The sequence below is a fragment of the Myotis nattereri genome (genome assembly GCF_964212035.1).
Source record: "Myotis nattereri genome assembly, chromosome: 2".
NCBI lineage: Eukaryota > Metazoa > Chordata > Mammalia > Chiroptera > Vespertilionidae > Myotis > Myotis nattereri.
Genome location: NC_138076.1, coordinates 150,058,119 through 150,080,024, shown reverse-complemented (window position 1 = coordinate 150,080,024; position 21,906 = coordinate 150,058,119). Strand labels below are relative to the sequence as shown.

Here is a 21,906-nt window from a genome sequence, read left to right as displayed (position 1 = left end):
ATTTTAAAAACATTTCCTTAACATTATGGCTCATGAACCAATTCAGATTTTGGTTCATGTTTCTTCAAAAATTGCTACCATAATTTTGTTAATCAATATTACCCTAATAAATTTAATTTAAAAATTAACAATAAAAGAGTAAAAAATAAGATTAAAAAGGCAAAAAATTTGCTGTCTTGGGAAAGGAAAAGTTAGAACTCAGAATGCCCGCTTGAAAAATTCTTTAGGGCTTAATGGCAAATCAAGCCAAATTGCATATACTTTTATATGTAATATACCAAATCATTTTCTGTAATATATTAACATATGCTTTCAAGTATAATAAGTTATAGTTTATTTAAATAAAAATGATCAAGATATTTAGATTATTGCCAGATTTTAAAGAAGTGAGTAAAAGATTATAAATTTTGTTTATATTAAACATGTATGATTTTGTATAGACAGAATAAGCTTGGCACAAGAATAGGTCCTAAATGCCCATGTATCTCCCATTCATGTATGGTTCTCAAGCATTCACCATGTTCCAAGCCAAGTATAGTTTCATTTTCTGTTTGATACTTCCCCTTATATAATGTTTTAAGTTAGGTTAACTGTCATTATAGTGGAGAATAAATGCTTCATATTGAGTACTAATGATAAAAATTTTGTTTTCCAATAATAAAAAAGGTAGCCTTAGAGTTAATAGGTAACATACCTTTACTATCGAAGCTTAGGATAAATGCAAAGTCCAGTAAAAGCACCATATTTGAATTTATTTCTTGATACATACATGAAAACACTCTTCTGTCAGCATTACTAGGAACCAGAAATTGCCAAAGCATGGGATCTAGTTTAACTCAAAAGCCCTATACAGTTTCTGGGAGAGACTGGGAGTAGCAGATTGCTGGAACCCTTTGTTCATTCATTCAATTTCTAATATGTTCTCTGAGGATGTAAAAATGCATTTTTCAAACAAATTAGCCCCTCGGTCCCAAAGAGCTCACTCTACTAGAGAAAACTCGTACCTGGAAGTAGAAGATTATAACACAGTGTTGTAAATCCAGTAGTAGAGGTAACCTGTCCTATTTGGGGAGCAAAGAGTAGGGTTCCCAGATTGACTGGGAGGAGGTGAGATGGAAAGGAATGGAATGATGGTCAGCAAAGGCTTCCTGGAAGAGTCAATGTCTAAACCGAGTTGTAAAAGAGGGAGGAAGAAAGAAAAAGTGGATCAGAATGGCATTCCAGGCATCGGGACACAGCAGGACATTAGGTGTCAGTAGGTTGTTGACTTTTGTTTCAAAGAGACCCCCTTCCCCAGTGCCGTGCGGAGGATGGATCTGAAGAGGAGGAAGCTGGGAGCAAGTGACGGTACAGCTGTTGCAGTGGTGCAGGTGAGCTGTGACGGCCGGAACTTGGCAGTGTTAGTAGTCCTGGAGGGAGGGTAGAATCGATAATTATAGTCTTTAGTGATTGATGGAATATATGGGATGACAGAGGAGAAAGAAGTATCAAGGAGAACTCCCAGGTTTGGTGATACCAGGAATTGAGACAGGATACAGGAGGACGAGCAGCTCTAGGGAGAAAAGTATGTTCCATTTTTGCATGAGTTTGAGGTACCTCTGTTCACATCCAGGTGGATATATATCCAGTGGGCAGTTGGATGTGAGTCTGAAGCTCAGGCAAGAGGCTAGAATTACACATTTGGCGGTTATTAGCATGACAGGACTGTGGCATCCAGGTGCAGAATGGCAGGGACACTTAAATGACCCATATTTTTGGGACTCTGTAGGCAACACCTTGTTATGCTATTAGGCCCATATTTTCTGGGGCCACTGAGACATGGCTGCCTATTTTCTCTCATATTTCCTTAGAACATTTACAAAGCTAAATATTCCCAGTCTTGTTATCATTTTTCCCTGTCCTGAGAACTAATGATATATGGCACTCTCTCTTCATATATAGCACTCATAGCAAGGTCTTGTATATGATAGGTGTCCAATAAATGTTCCTGTTCATTGCTTATATTCATCTGTCTCTCTGTATCCAGAATTAGCTTCTTTTTTTTCGTCGTCTTCTTGCAGGAGCTTCATTTTTGCTCCTCAAGTTTAACTTCTTACAAATTTCTAAGATGACTTTAAGATGAAGTGTAAGTGGGCAGTACTTGATAGGTGGGTGTCTTCTATTCATCATCAAAACGAAATCATTCCTTTCGTTATCACCACACATTTCTCGTTACAGGATGTAACCATTTGTCTTCTTAGGGAAGGACAGTGGCGTTTGGCCAGTTGTCTCACAGAGGGAGTTAGATTTGCAGTAACCTGGCATGAGTAATCCCTGATTCCAGGTGGTGATGGGGTTGAGTTTCACATTTTGCTTTATTTGAACAATATGTGAAAAAGAGTCACTAAGAGTAAGAACAGACTAGGCTTTGTTGCGGCTGAGTGGCTTGGCAAAATACTGTATAGAGGAATCATAGGACATGAAGGATTTGATACTAGAATAGAATCCAATTGCCCTCTGAGTGGAAATACAATATCCTTTTTAAGAGCACTGAAGTCCTGGGATTTTTTTGGGATAATCACCTTTATGAGGTATGGCTCTTGTCCAGGGACTGTAACCTGAGAAGAAACAAGAAACAATTATTTGAATGATTTCAGATGTTTTGTGGTGCAAACACTAATATCCACCACTCAAATGCTGCCTTTATGAAACACACAGAACAACCTGCCAGGCCCCCCAGGCTAGTAACCACTTCAGTTCTGCTCACTGAAAGAGTTACCCAATGTCTGTTGATATGGACCATAGTTGTTAATGCTGTTGCCAAGAATTACAAAGTGGAATACAGACAGGTCCTTCATCACGAGGTGTAAGTCAGCAGGAGGAAGCGGTGGACTGATCCTGCCCCATCATTTTCATGGAGATTAAAGGTAAAGAGCTGTTTCTCTTGTCCCAAGTCTGTACTTAATGTCCTGATTGGGTATCAAGATCCTTTGTAAGTGGGATTATTTTCTTAATGTATTCCATTTCCTTGCAGCTGATCTAAGTGTACAAGTTTACTGTTTCCTTATAAAGCTTTAATTTTACCTGGTTTTGTTCATGTGTCTGAATCTTTAGCTAGACTTTTTGTTGTTGTTGGGGGAAATGACCAGGAAAAATAGAACAAATGCTAAACTAATTATAGATCATGTCCACTGAGAGATGCTTTTAATATATATGGTGAAGAGAGAGAAGAATGGAACATTTACATAACCATTAATTAGTATGTATTTTAGCCATTCATTTCCATTTCCAAAGTCTAGCCTTGCAATCTTGTCCTATAACTAGTAGGTAAAGCCAACATGTACTGTGTTGGTCTAATTGGAAATGAACTACTCATAACTATTCTGTAAAGGTGTGGCTTACTTATGGGATTATATAAAAGTAATTTAGATTCACTACAAGGAAACCCCCTCCCCCCATAGAATGGAAATGTCACAGCACATGACAGGAAAATAAAGGGCCTTTTTTATACAAAGCGTCACAGTGAGTTGAGGTTTCCAGCTCTAGCCACTCAGTAGAAGGAGAGATTCTTAAAAGGATTAGCAATTGATGAGCTCCGCTGCTGGGCACTGTAGGAATAACCTGTGGAGCAGGGAGGCTCTGAATTCTATAGTTTTATAAACTGAAAGCCATGCCTTTATTATGTCCTGAAGATGAAATAATGAAATGCAGAGCCAGTTTTTCCTACAGAACAGACTACCTTCTCCTAGGAGAAGGTAGAACAACTGCTACGCTTGACATTAGACCCACTAAGCAAAGTGGAGAATTTTGAATTTCTTAGAGGAAAGTCATATTATCAAAGAATAAGAGACGCAATCTGGACAACTAAATCAGGCACTTATTCATTTAGTTCATTTACATAAGCTTACCTGGGCTCAAACCAGTGCATGCTTCCTACTAGGAAGAAATGACTCAGAAACATGCATCTTAAATTAAAATTAAAACCTGAACTTTTACTTGCATTGGTTGGAAAACTTATCATTTGCTTTTGAAAAGTCTGCAAAATATGTCTATAGCTTAATATAGTGCTAAATTCATTGGTTGGAAAACTTATCATTTGCTTTTGAAAGGTCTGCAAAATATGTCTATCGCTTAATATAGTGCTAAATTTTGTGCATCAAATTTTACTTATAATGAATCCTAAGGAAATTGTGTCCAAATATATTTTTTAAAGTATATTTTCATTGATTTCAGAGAGGAAGAGAGAGAGAGAGAGAGAGAGAGAGAGAGAGAGAGAGAGAGAGAAACATCAATGATGAGAGAGAATTATTGACTGGCTGCTTCCTACATAACCCCTGCTGGGGATGGAGCCTACAACCCAGGCATGTGCCCTGTTGGGGAATCAATGGACCTCCTGGTTCATGGGTCAACGCTCAACCATTGAGCAACACTGGCCAGGCCAAATCTATTTTTTAATAGCAGAAATGATGTCTCATGAAATGGGCATTAAAATGGTATTTCATAAAGCTTGCAAGTACTCTAGCTACATTGTTTAGAGTACACAATGTATGAGGTTTTTCTTTCTTTTTTTTTTTTTATCATAAAAAGTACCACAAGAAATAGGATTTAGCCGTTATTAAAAATATTAACTGCCAGTTGGGAAAAAAACAAGTTGTTTTTTTTTTTTTGGTTTGTTCCTGTCATGCTCACTTCTCTTAGTCCCAGCCACAGGCAAGTCTGATGTTGTTTTTTCCTTTGTCCTCATGTACTACTTTTGGACTTGCCAGACATATTTTATATTCCTTCTAGGTGAGTAAGTAAGTATTGTGAATTTTATAGTATTTTAATACCAAAAACTAGAACTGTGTACTTACATTTAATGTATATGACCCAGGCAAGAGAAGGAGGTAATACTCTCCAAATTTGTTGGTTTTATAGGGGCAGATATGTTTTCTGTCTTGGACTTCTACAATTACATTGGGTAATGGATTTCCCTTTTGATCAAAAACTTGACCCTTTATACCTGTAAGGCAAAACGAGAATTAAATGTTAGTACTATGTATTATGGCATATGAAAAATATTTCTTGTAATTAAGTAAAATATGTCCAATATTTATGAGCTGTTTTGAGTTAATAAAATGTTTGAGAAGAAAAACTTAAAAAAAAGGAGATATAATAGACATATAACATATTAGTTTCAGGTATGCAACATAACGATTTGACATGTGTATATATTATGAAATGATCACCACAATGTGTCTAGTTAACAGTTACAAATTTTTCCTTATGATGAGAACTTTTAAGATTTACTCTCTTAGCAAATTTCAAATTACAATACAGTATTCTTAACTATATTCACCACACTGCACATTACATCTCCAGGACTTAATTTATTTTTGAACTGGAAGCCTATACCTTTTGACCACACATTTCTCCCACCCTCTGCCGCTGGCAGCTACCAAGGTGTTCTCGGTATCTCTCTGTCTGACTTATTTCACTTAGCATCACACCTTCAAGGTCAATCCATGTTGCAAGATTTCACCCTTTTCCTATGGCTGGATAATATTCCATAGTAAATATATACCACATTTTCTTTATTCATCCGCTGATGGACACTTAGGTTGCTTCTATGTCTTGGCTAGTGTAAGTAAAGCCGCAGTGAACATGGGGGTGCAGAGATCTCTCCAAGTTAGTGTTTCTCCCTGAAGTAGACTTGCCAGATCATACAGTAATTCTATGCTAACTTTTTGAGGAACCCCCATGCTGTTTTTACACAGAGACTGTACCAGGTTACATTCCCACAAACGGTGTAAAAGGGTTCCTTTCTCTCCACATCCTCGCCAACACTTGTCATTTCGGGTCTTTTTGGTAATAGCCATTCTAACAGGTGGGAAGCAGTACACTTCACCGTGATTCTGATTTGCTTTTCTCTGATGATTATTGATGTTGTGCACCTTTTCATGTACCTGTTGGCTATTCTTCTTCTTTGGAGAAATCTCTATTCAGATCCTCTGCCAATATTTTAGTCACAATTTTTTGTGGGGGAAGGAGAGGGTGGGGAGACACTGGTAACTAGGAGGGAGGTGAAATGATGATACCTGCCGGTCTCCACCTATGGAGAATATTTCAGTAGGTACCTAGATGTGGGTTAAATTAGAGGCCTGCCCCTTGGGTTGAAGCTTTAAGACAAGCAAACAGGCTTCTTTCAAAGAGAGACTGGGCATTTCTCAGTTGGCTGTCTCTGCGGGTGGAGAGCCAGGTGAGTCTTAGGAGCCCTCTCAGAACTGTTTCTTAGTTTTCTATATCCTGTGGGTCTCATGGATGCAAGACCCTCACCTTTCAAAGTTAGATGTTTTGGGGGCTCATCTCTCTAGTGCAGATGGGGTGCCAGATGTGGGGTTCAAACCTTTCACACCTCAGGGAACAGAGTTGTGAGTTCCTTCCTGGTTGTGGGTGCTGTGCTTGGAGTAAGGTTTGTGGCAAGATTGTGTCTCAGCCTCTCCAGTAGTTTCAATGTGTGTTTTTCTTCTTCTCATTCATTCAATATGTAGGAGTCTGTCAGGTGTTTCTGAGTTTCTTTCAGAGGAATCTGTTTCATTTGTAGCGGCAGATTTGGTGTCTGTGGGAGGAGGCGAGTTTAGGATCCTCCTACATCACCACCTTGATCCCGAACCTGGTACACTTATGTTTAATGTACTTAAAATACCATCAAGCTACCAGTCTGATTTACAGGTTAAGTATGTTATATCAAAATTAGAAAGCATAAAATCCTAAATCCATTCCTGCCATTTTCAAGATGTTTTCTCAGTCACCAAACTGCACTGTGACTTTGCCACAGATAGATTCCATAAAATCCTAAACAAAACTCAACAACACCACTGTATTACTTTACAACAGGGTAATTATCTATGCAAAGGATTCAATAGTGTCTTGCCATAAGGCAAACTACATGGGTAACAAAATTATAATCACAGGGTTACTTGGGGCATGGAATCGATTGATGGAGTCCTATCATTATAATAACTGAATATTTATTGATCAGTTAGTATATTTCAGGTTTTATGCTAAGTGCTTAATGTGCATTTTCTCATTGAATCCTCACATCAACTGTATGAGATAGGCAATGTTATTGCCACAGCTTTACACGGTGAGGAAACTAAGGTACTGGATTATTCAACAACCTTCTCAAGCTCACATAACCAACTACGTGGCATAGCCTAGCCTTGAGTCCATGCTAGTCTCCAGAGCCCACACCGAACCAACACCATACCCCTTACCTCAAAATTTCAGAACTATGGCCCTAACCGGTTTGGCTCAGTGGATAGAGCATTGGCTTGCGGACTCAAGGGTTCCAGGTTCGATTCTGGTCAAGGGCATGTACCTTGGTGGCGGGCACATACCCAGTGGGGAGTGTGCAGGAGGCAGCTGATGGATGTTTCTCTCTCATCGATGTTTCTAACGCTCTATCCCTCTCCTTTCCTCTCTGTAAAAAATCAATAAAATATATTTAAAAAATTTTTTCAGAACTATGGTTAGTTAATAAAAGGCCATTTACATTTTAAACTCTTCTCATTTTAAATCCTATATTTCACATTCCAAACCTAGAGACAGTTCTTCAAGCTAGGGAAGGCTGGGGTATGTGAATGTCACTGTTGCTGAACAAACACAGACCATGCTTAAATATGGAGTTTCTATTGAAGGGAAACCCCATACATCAGCCAAATAAAAGCTGTCTTCATGCCTTACATGTCTTTACAATATTCTGTCCAGGCACCATCAAACCTTTCCTTTAGAGGGGAGTAATTGTTTTACCAGAAGACACAATTTATTTTTATATGTTGAAACGGAAATATTGGAAAAAGACCAGTAGCTCCAAAGAGATGCAGAGAGAGCCAGTACTATTACATCAGGGGAACAAAAAAGTAAAATTCTGGAAAAAGCTCAGATAATAAACAAAGGAGAATAAAATCTGAGACTTAAATTTTGTGGGCCCTCCTGAAAACGAGGTAGAGAAATGTAAAGCTCCCCTTCCCTTGGAAGTGTATCAGTTTCGTGAATGAGAAGCCTGTGTCTGGCAAGAACTGGAACTGCATCTGCCGGGCACAATGGGTGGGACTCGGAGACGGCGTGTCCACTCCCTGTTCCCCCGGATGACCAGTTGCCACCTACTCTGCATCGGGTGACAGATTGACAGCTACCTGTGACCCACAGGCTTCCGGAACTCAGCATGTACCAGGTTCTCTTAGGACAGGTTGCTTAGGTTTCTGGGTGCTGCGGGCCATCCCCCAAACCTCAGGGTTCAGGTCTGCTTTGGGGAGAGAGGACAGCAACAGGTAACATTGTGTCCCGCTCATCTTTGCTTCTCCCCAGAGAGGGGGACAGGCATGCCAGGCCCCTAGAATCAGACTCGCCCTCTTTTGCTATGTTGGCCTTGAGGTCTGCAATCCCTATTAAAATACGAATGGCGTTCTCAACTAGAACTAATCCTGAAATGTATATGGGATCACAGGAGACCCTGAATAGACAAAGAAGCCTTGAGAAAAAAAGGGGGAGGAATCACACTTCCTGATTTCAAACTGTACCAAGAAAGGTATAATTATCAAAACAATATGGCCTAACAGATATATAGCTCAAGGGGGTAGAAGAGAGCCCAGAACGACTGGAACTGCATTTGGACAAGTGGCGTGCTCAAGGTTTTACACGGGCAGACGACAAAACAGCATGGGCCTTCCTGTCCTCTTGGCTAGGCCCCTCCGAGGCGTCAGGCGGATCAAAATCTGAGGCATCTTCCTTAGCAAGTGGTGAAATTGTACCAGCAAGTGCGACTGACAAATACCAACAATTTCCTTAAACCAGAACAATACCAAGAAGGAGGTGTTTGCTCCCATCACCCACAAACAAAGATATTCTTTGGCTGCCTATTGGGCACCAGTATGAAGAGAACCTTTCTTTCTGTCTATCAAGTAACAATAACGACACTGTATCAGTGTTTTGAAATAGGATTTCATGTTAAGCTAGAAAAAAAACAAAAAAAAACGACACCTCTGTGTTAAACCACAAGGGGGCAGGGTTGGTGTGCTGATGAATACATTTTTAAGTGAGTTGTGCATCTCTCATTATAGAGCTAGCCAGACAGACACAGATTCTTTATAAGACCTCGTGTAAAGGGGCTTGTACGCCTTCCAAATTAATAATGGCAACAGCTATGCTATAGTTTGCATGCTGTCGAACAGTTTACAAAGCCCCTCACTGGCAATGCTATGTCAGCACGATGAGCTCCTCGGGGCCTGCCTTCATTCCGTGCTTGGTAAGTAACCACAACGAATTTCTAAAATAGTGGTGCAGTTCCGTGGAGCGCAGTGCATGTTCAGTGACCCTCCGCCATTGATGCTGGTGAGGAGACATTTTAGAAAAGATAGGCAGAGTACACACTAAAGGGCCGATACAGTCAGAAATACAGTAGAAAGGTTAAGCTGGAATGTGTCTCATGAGGAAAATCTAGTGGATAAATACTAGAATATTAAGCAAGAGAGCATCCCAAGCAAACTTTGATGACAATTAGAAAGGAGAAAGGCACAATAATAAGCTTAATAAATGTTATGCCCTGGCCAGTGTGGCTCAGTGGTAGAGCGTGGGCCTGTGCACCAAAAAGTCTCAGGTTTGATTCCTGGTCAAGGCACATACCTGGGTTGCGGGTTTGGTCCCCGGTCCCGGTTGGGGGCATGTATGGGAGGCAACCAATCTATGTGTCTTGCTCACATCAATGTCTGTCTGTCTGTCTCTCTCTCTCTCTTTCTCTCTCTTTCTCTTTCTGTCTCTCTCTCTCTCTCCCCTCTCCCCCCCATCTTCCAGTCTCTAAAATTCAAATGGAAGAAATATCCTCGGGGGAGGATTAACAATAAGTAAATAAACGGTATATGCTAGTGAAAAAGAAAGATGAAATTTTGTAGCATCTGCCACAGGGAATCGACCTACCCCATAGTCTCAGCCAGTTAGACACAGTCCTGGGAGGTCACCAGTAACCTCCGTGTACTCGTGTTGGGCAGGGGGCACGGGAATGGGAAAGTAGGTATGAAAGGGGGGGGGCACCCATTCTTTGGATTAGTGGTAAGGAGAGCTCTTAATTCTCCTTGTACTCAGCCCTGTACCTCTGTGCTTCTTACTTTTCCCTCCTTGGTGGCAGGTGGGAAGCACCTGCAAAGTCACAGGAATGATGCAGCTATGCAGCAGGCGCACAGTACAAGCCTCTTCAACACAAACATACCCCCTCCCCCGCCCCCCACCGTGGCTTGATGTGGTAGCATAACTTTTGTGTCATTTCTTGATATTTCTTCCCCTAAGCCGTTCTGAATGGAGAAAAATAACTTTAACTCTGGCAATGAAGAACCCTCCACACCCAACCCGCCCAGAGAGACACGGGCTGTCAAATGAGCCCCAGTGAACTGTGTGTGACTCCACCTCCAGCAGGTGTTTCTCTGGATCCGCAGCGTCGGCATCCCCCGGGGAGATGCTAACCATCCAGGACCCACGGAATCACACACACCCTGGGAGGGACCCGGAAATCTGTGTCTTAACAGACCCCCCGGTGAGGCGACTGCTGACATTTGAGGATGACCACTCTCCCCACATTTGGTCTGTCCATCTGTGATCAAGGCTAGAGAGCTATCAAAAAACGGGCTGGGAGGATGCCCGGTGCCAGGCCATTTGGCAGCGTGAAGGGTGGGAGGGGTGAGAGCTAAGGGTGCATCAGCATGTCCGATGTTCTCTGAGTCTGTGACATGGCCTGGCGGGTGACAAGCAAACTTGGCTCTTTTCTAACTGGGTGATGACGTGACAACCCGTTTTCCCGATCTTTCCCAGCTCTCCAGGTCACTCAACATGTACAATGAGAAGTACTTGATATCACATCCCCACATTAAAGCAGCATACACCATGCTTTTTCTTATAGGAACCTACGGGCACTGCATTTCTCACACGCTGCAGACGCTCACGCAGAGAATTTTAAACCGTTAAGTTGTGTATGAAAGTGGGGCTGGACTGAGAAAACACAAATAGGGGCTTCATTTTCCAGCCCAGAGGCTCTGCTAGATGTAATATTTTGTAACAGGAACTAATCAGGAAATTGTACAAACCTAGGTGCACCTGTTTTATGTATTCAATCAGCGAGGCTTTGTTGGAATCCCAGAAGAATGGAAGCTTCTCCTCGCGAGGATATTTACAGCATGACAGCTCCAACGTAATTTCAAAGCACTGGGCCCAGATGTAGTTATAATCCTGCATTCCACCTAAGCACAAGCATAGTCAATATTTTTAAGGTTTAAAATTGGAGTGAAGCCAAGAGTCCCAGCCCTTGAGGATGAGTGAATCAGACAGTTGCACAGAAAGTACACGTAAACAGGAAAAGGTGAAGTTGGCATATTAGCATATAAAATCAGGGCTTGGCAGCTCATTACCCAGGCATGACCGGGCAACCCTAAATCTTCCCATATGGGTAACCAGATCACAGCTGATTGAAGTTCAACTGTGCCTAAAATTAAGTGAGGGGCAGGGGAAGGGTCCTAGTTTGTAATCATACATTACAAAAAGGATGCTTCAAATTATCTTTCTTTCCTAAATTACCTTTTAAACAGATGTACACTACAGTGACACTTCTTTAAAAATATTCCTACAGCCGCATGCAGCCGGTTTGGCTCAGTGGATAGAGTGTCGGCCTGCGGACTGAAAGGTCACAGGTTCGATTCCGGTCAAGGGCATGCACCTTGGTTGCGGCACATGCCCAGTAGGGGGTGTGCAGGAGGCAGCTGATCGATATTCCTCTCTCATTGATGTTTCTAACTCTCTATCCCTCTCCCTTCCTCTCTGTAAAAAATCAATAAAATATATTAAAAAAAATATTCCTACAGCCCTAGCTGGTTTGGCTCAGTGGATAGAGCATCAGCTTGTGGACTGAAGGGTCCCTGGTTCAAGTCCAGTCAAGGGCACACTGCCCAGGTTTCGGGCCAATGGGGGGGGGGCAGGGGGGGAGAGAGGCAGCTGATCAATGATTCTCATCATTGATGTTACTATCTCTCTCTCCCTCTCTCTTCCTCTCTGAAATCAATAAAAATATTTTAAAAAAAATTTTTTTAAGCTAAGTAGTACACTAATTTGGAGGAATAATCATGGCCAACATTTAATGAGTGTTCACTATTGCTAGGTACTGCCTAAAGAGCTTTGTATCAACTCATCTAAGCCTCAGAGCAATTGTTACCCATATTTTACAGATGAGGAAACTTGGTCAGAGATGGTGAGTAACATGCCCAGGGATTCTAGCCAGAGGGTGACAGACCAGGGCACAGGCTCCTGCTCGAGCCGCCGTGCTCTCAGCCATGACATCAAGCTGTTTCTGGGAAGGAAAAGGTGCTGTGCTGACTCTCGAGAGGCAAGAGGCCCAGGCACTCCTGCTCCGGGGTTGCTGGTACCCACACTTTCCATTCTCTCTGGAGAGCCTGTTTTCAATGGGTTATAATCATATTTCATCTTTTCTAAGATGCAAAACTTTACATATTTTAAGATCTCTGAATTGGGATGTGTCTAAAATTTGATGGCTAAAAAAATATCATTGTGTCATTAGTTTGGCTGGAAGCATTTCTTTTCTTTCTCGGTAGTATATTGTATTTTACAATCAATGGCATTTTTGATTTGATGAGATAAAATTTAGCAACTCTGAAGGAAGTAGTTTCTGCCAGATTTTAATTTGTTAGACTTGATATCTGCCCAATAAAATATATATTCTCAACTCCGTCAGGGTATTTGGGAAGTACTAAAGTAGAAAAAAAGTTCATGCTAAAAAAAATGGTCAAAATAAATCAAAACATTATTTGAATATTAAATAGTATCTATTTAGGTTCAGATTCCAGCCAGGAAGGTCTCTGTCCTTTCTATTTTTTAAAATAGAGTTTTGTATTTCTCTGACCTCATTTTTACCGTGAAATAGAAGAGGGGGAAAAATGGAGAGAGAATCAAAACAAAAGCGCTTGGCAGATGGCTGTCTCAGGTAGACAGAACTTTAAGGGTACAACAGGTGTGCAAAGCACGGGGGACTGAGAATGCCAAGTGTGGACAGTGTGTGCACCGCTGGACAAGGCCCGTCAGGCCTGGCTGCCAAGCATCCAGGCCGAGCCAGAATGCTTTGTTTCAAGCTCCTTAGAGTAGCTGGCTCTGCCTGCCTTTTCCTCTCCGAAGGACACACAGCTCACACACAGGCACACTTGGAAAATTCCTGGCAGCAAGATTGGGTTCCTCGCTAATTTCCCACACATCTGGATCTGCCAGGAAATGTGCACACTGAGTATCCACTGGGCAGGAGGGGCCCTTTCCTCCCTGTGATGAGCAGGGATGAAGCTGGAGCCCCGAGCTGGAGGTGGGGAGGCTGTAGGACAGTGCAGAGAAGTCTGGGATATCGTGGTATCTAGCTGGTCCTGCTGCCTACCACTTGTGGTCTATGCTTATTTATCTTACCTGGAAAGCTGGAGCAAGCCACCCAGACACCGCAGTGCCAGCGTATGCAAGACTTCTGATAGCCTCTGCACCCAGAGGAACCACAGGGGAAGTGGCCTCTGTGCAGAAGCTCACAACTGGGAGGGTCAGGCCAGCCAGCCTCGAAGGGGGCACTTTCCACTGAGGCCACGGAAACCCGCTCCAGCACCCTGTTTCCCTCTCGTCCTTCCATCCTAGGTCCCTATTATCTCTCAGTTCCCAGACTAAGATGAGTTCTCTGGCATCCCTTATATTAGAGCTTCTGCTTCTATTATTCCTTCTGATAGAGCATCCCCCCTCCCATGTTCCCTACCTGGCAGTCTCCTCCCCTTCCCTCCCTCACTGGCCAGCCTGTTCCGAGGTTGGAAAACTGGAGGCCTCCCTCCCACTGCATCCAGACTGAAGAGTATTTTGTTTAGCTTGCAAAGCGGCTTTAAAACCATGAGCCCTCATGTCCGAATCCAGCTTGTTGTATCACCTGGAAGATCTGGCAGCACTGGGACTCGCTGTGGCCTGACAACAGTTCCCTGGCTCTAAGCCGCAGCTGTCCCATCAGATGAGATGCAAGCATTACGTTTCTCCAAGGTCTTTCCCACTTCCTCCTGTGTTTGGCTCTACACCCCAGTGCACTGTACCTTTTCTCAATTCTATTTTCATTTTAATTATACTGCCATTGCAATGACTTATTTGCATGTACTCTTCCTTATCAAACTGGGGGTGAAGAGCTGTGACCTGTTCATCTTTCTTGGCACCATCCCTGACTCATCGTAGAAAACGCTGAACAAGCATCTGAGTGAGTGAAGGCGGCCTTGGCAGTGAGGAACGTGTCTGAGCATCTCTCTAACGGCCATCACCCCCACTACTCTCATGAGGGAAGGGACCGCACGGTGCCTAACACACATGACAACCAGCTGGTAGCCCTGGTGCAGGCACTAGGAGCTGGTAGAAATGGAGAGAAACTCACCTTTGAGAGGATACCAAGAGTACCCATTTGTAATCCCGTTCGGAAAGTTCATTTTGTTTTTACACTGATCTCCTTTCTTCATGTTGACATTTTTTGAGGCGTAGGCATTTGCAAGATATTGGAAAACATCATCATCGGGGGTCAAGCTCCGGGAGTGTAATGTCCCTGTTGCTGTATGTGAAAGACAAACCAAGACCACCGTGCTGACATTAGGGTCAGAGGCAGCACACAGTGTGCCATGAGCAGGAACAACAGCACTTCACACTCAGAGGCTCTCATTGCTTAGAGAGAAATCCGCTAGCCACGTCCGTGAATGCCCCTCCCCTCCTTCCTACTGTGTAATGAGCAATACGAGGTGACAGCACACAGAATAAGCCATCTATAAATCCAAACTCCTCCTCCCTCAGCTAAATAGTCACGCTTGCATATTTCTGGAGGTCGGTCAAGTTACCCCCTGGGTAGAGGTTAAATGAAACCGCTGTCATATTTTAGGGCTTGGGTATACCTCATCCTGCAGAGTTTTAAGAGGAGTCAGCAATTACTACTCATACTAGAGGCCCGGTGCATGGATTCGTGCACCAGTGGGGTCCCTCGGCCTGGCCTGTGGGGATCGGGCCGAAACTGGCTCTTCCACATCCCCCGAGGGATCCTGGATTGCAAGAGGGTGCAGGCCAGGCCAAGGGACCCCACCAGCGCACAATCAGGACCGGGGAGAAACTGTGGGAGGGCTCCAGGGCGTGTCTGGCCCACCTTGCCCAGTCCTGATTGGTCAGACCCCATCAGCAAGCTAACCTACTGGTCGGAGCGTCTGCCCCATGGTGGTCAGTGCACATCATAGCGACCAGTCGAACGGTCGAATGAATGGTAGGACACTTAGCATATTAGGCTTTTATTACATAGGATGATTAGCAAAGAAAGGTAAGTTGTCCTAGTTTTATTTTCCCTTAGCTATGCTGCCGCTTGTGAGGTCATCGAAATCCCAGTTTTACTGTTTCACTGGTGAATGTCAAGCAATCCTGTTGTTGGTTGTCAAGTCAGCCATACTGTCCAGCTACTGTTTATAAGTTGTAGGAAGGATGGCTCACGGTTGAGAAAATACGGCTCTTTCTACCCCTGCCAGCGAAGTTACTAGGGACAGAGCTAGTCCCCATTCAGAGGCAGAGTTTCAGCCCGAGTTTGCTTACCTGAAACACCGTTATCGAAAGGGTAGCTGGCCACCAGGGCACCACCGTGGAGGTTTGCCGAGAGGACAAACGTTTCTGTTTTCAGCCACTCCATGATTGCCACGGTTTCAGGCTGCCTTGATTCATTATTAAATTCAAAAGCATCGGGGAAATTTCTATTCAGGTCATAGAAGTTATTATTTTCCCTTTAAAAGAAAGAATTTTTTAGGCTTTACTGATGGCATGTGCGGGAGTGGATTCGTGCAATGTGTAAACATTTTGTTTGGGTTCCAGGGGTTTTTCCAAATATGAGTGCAGGATGGTTTTTCCAAATATGAACCACGCCTGGCGTTCACACAACATGCAGCCCCCTCTCCTGCCACTCGCTCTCACCAGCGGACAGTAGCTACTGGGATGTAAGCAGAGGTTTGATGAGTATTTCCACTTGGGGGCTGTTGCTCTTTCCACTCCCTTTTGGAACCCAGAGACCCCAACATTAGCCACGTGGAGAGCCCACACAGAGAAATGAGGAACCCAGGGGACAATCGGAAGTTAGACTCCAGACATGTGGTCCCACGTTAGCTGTCTCAGCCAGACCCCCGCGGAGGCCCAGACACCATGCACGGAGCTTAGCCAACCCTAATCTCTGCTGCGCTGCCCAAATCCCTAACTCACAGAACTAAGAGTAAATAAAAAAGAGGTTGCTTTAAGTCCCAACATTTTGGGGTGGTTTGTTACAAAGTACTGCGAGCAGAAACCACTGGAAGGTGCTACTTGGAAAGGGTTCTGGCCATGTTTAAATATGCTAGAGAACCTTGAAGGGGTCACATGGTGAGATTTTATTTATTTTGGGTAGAAGCAACCAAACTTTTAGTTGCACGAATATAAATGTATATTAGACATTTGGGAAATTCCAAACTGCCCGAGGCAGCTTGAAACCAAATGAACTGTGTAAGTCAGAAATACTACTTTCCATCCTGACAGCGCTCTCGTAAACAGGGCGAATGCTCCTAAAACCCGCCGGACTTTCTGTAAGTGGCCAGCACCAACCCCACAAAGCGACACAGGCGAGAAGGCCAGGGTTCTCCGGGTGCGCGGGGGCAGCGGCGTTGGACAGGCAGCAGAGTGGCTACGGTGGGCAGACTAAGCCGATTTTCCACAAAAAGGCTAACACTACAAAGAAGATTGTGCTGAGGCTTAAAGGCAATGAACCCAACTGCGGATCTGAAAGAACGCTGGCCGTTAAGAGATGCAAGCATTTTGAACTGGGAGGAGAAAAGAGAAAGGGCCAAGTGATCCGGTTCTAAGCTTCATATTTTGTTTTATTATGAAGGAAAAATCTTGAGGATCTGTTCACTTAAAAAAAATACTGTGAGACTCACTCTTCTTTTTGATTAGTTCTCGTACTAGCTTAATAAATCCAGCGGTCATTATTGAGGGCTTCGGTACTATGCTGGGCCCTGGGGCTTGACGAACACAATGGACAGGATTCCTGACCTCAGGGAGCGTATAGTTAGACGTTACAGAGGAAATGGGACACTGAAGATGGTGCTCTGAGAGTAAAGTGCAGGTGATATGGGCATCATTAGGGACCTAATGCCCGCTAGCCAGGGCAGGAGTCTTTGAGGACGTGCTGTTTGAAGAGTGGGAAGTGCAGGGCGCCTGAGGTGAGAAAGAACCGCAGGTCCAGAAGACGAAGGCTGCCGGAGCTGCGGAAGCAGGTGAGGGAGGAGGGGTGGCGAGCGCAGCAGTAAGGAGGGCACAGGAGTAAAGCAGCCATATTCGGATTTCACTTTTCATCCTGAAAGCAGCCGGCAGGCAGCCCTGGAGAGGTTTCAGCGCAACAGTGATGTGGCACTGGCTCTGAGATGGTCCCCTAACTCCTCGCACAGGGCCCAGGGACTCTCTCAAAGGGGGCGGGAGTGGGGAGCTTTTTGTTGTTTTGTTGTATTTTAAATAAAGATCGACTAGCCCCTCCTTACCTTCCATTAGTGTAAAAACAGTCAGGCTTTTTGACAGCTTCGAATCCATCTGGGTTCATTGAAGGCATGATGTGTATCCGGGTACTATTGATTAAACGGGTGATTTCAAGGTCTTTTCCATCGTTGGTTACGAGATAGTCAATTAAATGGAGCAGCAGTTCCCGCCCTACAGTCTGCATGTGGGAAAGGGGGTAGCATTAGGTCAGAGGAGAACTGTTCAAATTCCCCAGCAAGGGGCTCTACACGTGGTAAATGTTACCAAAACCAGTTGCGAGAGAGACCCCTGTTTCTCAAGCACATCGACACTGGCGAGGGGCCGTCAATCACGGGGGTGCAGGAAATCATTCATTAGTAGAAGTTCTTTTAAAAGTTAATTAAAAACTACCCATCTGTAAATAATTTATTTTTTTAAAAAGGATTAGAGTGAACCCAAAACACTAATTTGAAAGAATATGTGCACCCCAATGTTCACGGCAGCATTATTTACAATAGCCAAGCTACGGAAGTGACCCAACTGGATAGACCAATGGCTAAAGAAACTGTAATATATATATTACTTGGTCATGAAAAAGAATGAAATATTACCATTTGCGACAGCATGGATGGACCTAGAGGGTATTATGCTAAGTGAAAGAAGTCAGTGAAAAACAAATACATTGCCAGACGTGGGGTGGTTGGGTGGGGTCCTAATATATGGTGACAGGAGAAGATTTGACTTTGGATGGCGGGCACATGGTGCAATATACAAATCTTGTGACATAGCAACCCACACCTGAAACCTATATGTTCATGTTGACCAATGTTACCCCAATAAATTTAATAAATATTTTAAAAAAGGAAGAACAAATACCATATTATTTCACGTATATGCATGTGGAATCTAAAGAGCAAAATAAATGAACAAACAAAACAGAAACAGACTAATAGATACAGAGAACAGACTGAGGTTGCCAGAGGCTGGGGGCCTGGGGATCTGGGTGAAAAAGATGAAGAAATTAAGAAGTACAAATGATAGTTACAGTCATGAGGATTTACAGTACGGCATAGGGAATCTAGCTAATAATTATATATGGTGCCAGGTAGGTACTTGAAATGTTGGGGGAACACTTTGTAAAGTATATAACTGTCTAACCACTATGCTGTACACCTGAAATGAATACAAAATAATATTGAACGTCAAAATAAATTAAAGTAACGAAAAACTCTGTGTCACTACCATTTTGCTGGGTATGTTTCTAATGTACATTAAAATAAAAGCACTAGCCAGTTTTGGTTTAGTGAATAGAGCATCAGCCATTGGACGGAAGGGTCCGGTTTTTATTCTAATCAAGGGTATATACCTCCATTGCAGGTTTGGTCCCTGGCCCTGGTCAGGGAGCCAGAGAGCATGCAGGAGGCAACCAATCGATGTGTCTCTCTCACATCGATGTTTCTCTCTCTCTCTTTCTCCCCCTTCCACTCTCTCTAAAAATCAATGGAAAAACATCCTCGGGTGAGGATTAACAAAAACTACAATTAAAATAAAATAAAAGCATGACTCTGAAAATAAAATGGTCATCACATCCACCTAAAATTATCTTATGCAGCAATGAATGGAGAGATTTATTGTTTTGTTTTTTTAAGTAATTCACATTTTAGCCTTATTATGGAAAGATTTGATTATCAATTTCTCCCTGTAACCCTGGCTTTAAGGAGCCTGTTTCTGAGTAAGGAATGTCTACCTCTTACATAAGATCAGGTGCTGCTGAGGGTTTGGAGATGGGAAGCCGGGCAGCAGGAGATTAAATAGAGATAGTGCTGAGGAGGCATTAATGTAGGCAGTGCAGGGAAAGACCCTTCCATTACAACCCCACTGTGGGAATGCATTGCTGTGACAAAAGATGAGCAATTCCTTTGTTCCTCACTGGCAAGCAAACAAAGAGACCACTTTTTATGAATTTTTTTTATCTGAATAAATAAACACAAAATAATTGGGACTAAGAAAATTTGGCATATGCCAATTATTTATTCACAGGTAGCCATGACATTCAGAGTGGAAACACTCAATTCTGGCTTCGAATTCTTCCTGCTAGTTTCTATCTTTTACCCTTACTATGATTTTTGTTTTTACAACAAAAATTGTCACTTGAAAAGTCCTTACAACCTAATAACCAGAAAAGTTAAGCGAGTCATGCACTGGGTTTCCAATTCTGTGCTTTGGAAACTCAAGCACTTTTGGAAGCAACCTCCATGAGCCATCTTCTGGCTACCCTAAAACCAGCGAGAGGGGGCTGGGGACTTTCATTTTCTTTTCTTTTTTTTTTTTTTCATTTTCTTTTCTTTTTAAAAAAATAGAGTTTTTATTGATTTCAGAGAGGAAGGGAGAGATAGAAACATCAATGATGAGGAAGAATCATTGATTGGCTGCCTCCTGCATGCCCTCTACTCAGGATCCGGCCAGAAACCTGGACATGTTCTCTGACTAGGAATCGAACCATGACCTCCTGGTTCATAGGTCGACATTCCAACCACTGAGCAACACAGGCCAGGCCTCCAGTGTCACTTTTAAATGAAAGAAAACCTATGTTACTGGAGGAAAAAAAAAATCATGCTTTTCTGTTTGTTTCCATATGCCAAAACAAACCCCAAGTTCTTCACTGCAGAGGGTAAATAAAAATCTTGGAAATACAATAAAACACTAGCAAAGAGTCAGATGATTTAAAAAATGCTGAGATAAACAGATGAAATTTCAGAGGGAGTCAAACAAAGTCCTCTTTTTTTGGCTGGGACATATTTTTGCTGCCTCTGTAACAGCAGATTTATGCCAAATAATATTCAAATTAATTCTACCCAACTTTACTATAAATGTCTCAAACACTCATGTTTTATGTATAAACTTCTCTTCATTTAAAATTAAGTCTTTGAATATGAAACCTTAGAGAGTTCAAATATTAAGAAAGAATGTGGTCAAAACAGTGTCCAGTAGCTTAAGCAGCCTTTCATTCGGCCGCTCACTTCCTTCTGGGGAGGGTGACTTAAGGAGAGACTCCCTAATGAAGAAAGCGAAAGGCTGAACACACCAGCTCTGGCAGCCTTTCCCTCATAACTCATCCGGCCATTGAACTGGACATAATGCAGAAAACAGAAAATAATGCCCCATTCGTTTTCATTCAGTTCGGTCATGCTGGAATTTAGACAGATAAAACTGAGTGTTTGAGCTCTTTCAAGAATGTTTATAAACAATGAAAACATTTTTGTAGGAGCAACCCATGACACAGGCAGTGCTGTGTGAGAGGGAGTGTGAGTAGCACAGGAGCGTCAGCAATCCCATGCTGGAGTCCGGGAATTGGTACACTCTTAGCTCTGAGGTGCCATAGTGGTGTTACAGATTTAATTTACAATTGATTGACTAAATCCTCTTCAAATAGCCTAAAGATGACTGTGTCTGGCACACTTTTACCCGGCCTCCCAGCCTATGTGGTCCCACAGCTCTGCACATGTGTGCTATCCCAACACTTCTCACATAGGTACAATGGCCTGACCGACCGACTGGCCACCCTGCCCCACTCCACCATCTAGATCTGGGGGCAGGGATTCTGCTCGCTTTCTCGGTGGCCCTGGGATCTTACCCAGCTCCTGGTATATCATGGACTCAAAAATTACTGCCAACAAGTCTGTTCCAAGGTCAAAACTATGCCAGGAGGAATTTTCTGAAAACCTAAGGACTTCAGTCCCTTAGTGAGGGGAGACATACAAACGCTCAAGTTATTTCCTTTGAAGGATTTTCAATATTAAACAAACTGCACAGGGATGGGGCTAACAGTTCTGCTCATGCCGAAGGCTCAGAATTTCTGGTCACCCAGCCCAGCCTCACCAAAAGGGATTTTATATATATATATATATATATATATATATATATATATATATATATATATATATATATATATGATGAGATACTTTATCTGGAGTAAAGATTAGTTCTATCTAAATCCAAAAAGAAGATTTAGCCCTAGCTGGTTTGGCTCAATGGATAGAGTGTCGGCCCATGGACTGAGGATCCTGGGTTTGATTCCGGTCAAAAGCACGTACCTCGGTTGCAGTCTGATCCCTGGCCCCTGTCGGGGCATGTGCAGGAGGCAACCAATGGATGTGTCTCTTTCACATCAATGTTTCTATCTCTCCCCCTTCTTTCCACTCTCTCTAAAAATCAATGGAAAAATATCCTCAGGTGAGGATTAAAAACAATAAAAAACAAGCAAACAAAAAACAAAAAGAAGCCCTAACTGGTTTGGCTCAGTGGGTAGAGCAATCGGCCTGCGGACTGAAGGGTCCCAGGTTCAAT

The 21,906-nt window shown here is 43.0% G+C and overlaps 1 protein-coding gene across 1 annotated transcript in view; it reads right to left on the bottom strand.

Annotated features, from left to right (window-relative positions):
* Positions 1-732: 732 nt before the first annotated feature.
* The window catches only part of CPM (carboxypeptidase M), a 70,559-nt gene continuing 49,385 nt past the window's right edge, over positions 733-21,906 (bottom strand). The window contains exons 4-9 of the mRNA XM_081084210.1: positions 17,586-17,758; positions 15,625-15,809; positions 14,441-14,611; positions 11,091-11,243; positions 4,833-4,981; positions 733-2,597 (exon numbers count right to left, since the gene is read on the bottom strand). Of these exons, the coding sequence (XP_080940336.1) occupies positions 2,355-2,597; positions 4,833-4,981; positions 11,091-11,243; positions 14,441-14,611; positions 15,625-15,809; positions 17,586-17,758 (1,074 nt within the window). The 3' untranslated portion in view covers positions 733-2,354. The remainder of the gene's footprint in view (positions 2,598-4,832; positions 4,982-11,090; positions 11,244-14,440; positions 14,612-15,624; positions 15,810-17,585; positions 17,759-21,906) is intronic.